The sequence below is a fragment of the Macrobrachium rosenbergii genome, chromosome 25 (assembly GCF_040412425.1).
Source record: "Macrobrachium rosenbergii isolate ZJJX-2024 chromosome 25, ASM4041242v1, whole genome shotgun sequence".
Taxonomy (NCBI): Eukaryota; Metazoa; Arthropoda; class Malacostraca; order Decapoda; family Palaemonidae; genus Macrobrachium; species Macrobrachium rosenbergii.
The window spans coordinates 22,951,544-22,954,043 of NC_089765.1; the positions used below are offsets into that span (position 1 = coordinate 22,951,544).

The 2,500-nt window shown below is 32.8% G+C and overlaps 1 protein-coding gene across 1 annotated transcript in view; it reads right to left on the reverse strand.

The window, feature by feature from the left end:
- LOC136852449 (hemicentin-2-like) overlaps positions 1–2,500 on the reverse strand; it is a 53,956-nt gene that overhangs the window by 5,135 nt on the left and 46,321 nt on the right. Inside the window, exon 2 of the mRNA XM_067127080.1 lies at positions 1,731–2,500. This exon is cut by the window's right edge and continues 184 nt beyond it. Within this exon, the coding sequence (XP_066983181.1) occupies positions 1,731–1,773 (43 nt within the window). The 5' untranslated portion in view covers positions 1,774–2,500. The remainder of the gene's footprint in view (positions 1–1,730) is intronic.

Sequence of the window (2,500 nt, forward strand, 5' to 3'; positions counted from 1 at the left end):
TAATAATAATAATAATAATAATAGACAAGTAAAAGTTACGCATTGACATTTGGGATCACGTGACCTAAGAAGGAAATGGTTGTGATGGATTAGAGTCCTGATTTATGTTTATATCATGATAATAATAATAATAATAATAATAGTAGATAAAAGTTAACCATTAACACCCAAGTTAATGCCATGAAAACGCGTAAGTTTAAGAAATAAGGAGTTAATAATTAACAGTGTAAAGTAATTTCAAGAATAAATTTGAATAAGTGATTTTGAATGGACCTGAACCTTTCAGGACAAGGAAGGACAAGGACTGATCGCATCTGTTATGGCAAAGGTAAAAGCGAATGAAGGATGACCCCGTTTGATACAATGAAAAGGTTATAGATGCATGGACCTTTATCAATGAGTCACAGCCACGAACCTTCGTCTTAAATTATGCTTGTGACGGGAAGGCTAGTGGAGAAAATATTATGGAAAATTAATATCCATTGGAGATTTAGAATCTTTACTTAGCTGTCTTTGTTGAATTGAAGGGACAGATCTAAGAGTATAGAAAGTATTGAAAGTATAAGACTGTCTTTTCGAAGATTTGCTTGTAATGGATTTGGTTTTAGATAATGATTATGATTTCATAGAAAAATTGTGAAGATAACGTTGTCTCCATTTTTATATGTTTATATATTTGCATAAGATCTCATATTTACATAAGAGCATATGCAACGACAGATATAAGATCGAATCATGTTCTAAAGGTCTAAAGGTCAACAGTTTAAGCAACCTAATGTCTTTGTGAAGCCCAGGCTTGAATTAAACAAGAGAAGGCGTATGAAAGGAAGGGCAAATGAAAGGAAGGGGGACAGGAATTAACTACGAAAAATGAGACAGTCCTTCATCTCCCTGAAGTAAGAAGGTTTATGGGTCAGGAAACACAGAAGCTTGAGAAAACCCCAAAGCCTATGGTGGGATTATTCACTAGGGATGAGATAGTTCTTCATCTTCCTAAAGCAAGAAGGTTTATGAGTCGGGAAACACAAACGCTTGAGAAAATCCCAAAAGTCTGGAAGAAAAAGCAAATAAAATCCCCTGACCGTTAAATCCAGGGATTACAGATTTACAAATCGCTAAAAGCAGGTAAATGTTACAACACAATCACTCTGATTCAAACCCAAATTTCAATTGCATTACAAAAAAAAAAAAATATGAACAGTTTTCTGCAGTTTCGAAATCAAAAAGCACCGAAAATTTCATCATTGTAAAGAATTCCTATTTTTATTTTTTGCAATGCATGCGTGAATTCCCATGGGTTGAAAGCCATGATAAATCGTTTATATGGATCCATATTTATATATTTTTGCACTGAAATATACCTCTTCCCAAAACCACTCTGGGGAAATCATTAATCTTTGGCTTTGCACGATTTAGTGAATGATTCTGTCCTCTAATATTATTAAATCTTTTTTTTTTATTCTCCCTCTATTTTTGCATTCATATTTGACCATCACAAAGACATTGGTATTATTCTTATTGCATAAATATAAATAAATTATTACTAACAAAAATATCAAATACAAGTAGCTATAACATAAATACAGATAGAAATAAATGAATAAATTATATATATATATATATATGTATATATACTGTATATATATATCTATATATATATATATATATATATATATATATATATATATATACATACTGTGTATATATACATATACGGATGCTGTACTTACCCAAAACGAAGAACGCTAATGTTCGTAGATAAACATCGGCCATGGTGTTGCAATAAAAATCTCCCTTATTTTAACAAGAAATTAGAAAGTCTTCTTTAATCATTTTAAAGAACTGCGCAGCTCCTTGCGCAACTTTTCTTTGGCACCATTTCCCTCTTTTTTTCAATATTTCTCAATATCGACATATTTTCGTAGCCCTTTTTAATGTCCTGGGTCATGTTTTTTTTATATTTAATCTGAAATGTTTTTCTTGATTTTCCTAAAGAGTATTTTCGAGGTAATATAGACACGTCAGTCACCAAACTGCCAAGTGGAGTCTTGATAATTACTTTATATAGTTATATCTCTTACTGTACCAATATAGCTGATGTATATTGACCACAAAAACAGTTACAATTTTTGAAATTATGCTTAAAACTATTGTGACTCATAATATACGAGTTTCTATGCCCATTTTCACTTATAAAGGAAGACACTGTTTGTCTAAATATTCAGTTTCACATATTAAAAAAAAAGAATAAGCAAAACACTGTTGCATTAAGTATCCTCTGACAGAGGACAAGACCACAGAACGCTTTCTACAGATGACTAAAGCCAGAGAAAGAGAGCTCTCTCTCTCTCTCTCTCTCTCTCTCTCTCTCTCTCTCTCTCTCTCTCTCTCTCTCTCTCTCTCTCAAGAAGACTGACTGAATGAAAGCGTCACGAGGTGGAACCGAGACTCCGGAGAGACGTCTGGAAATCGGGTCAGAATGAGTCTCCCGCGTCCATCC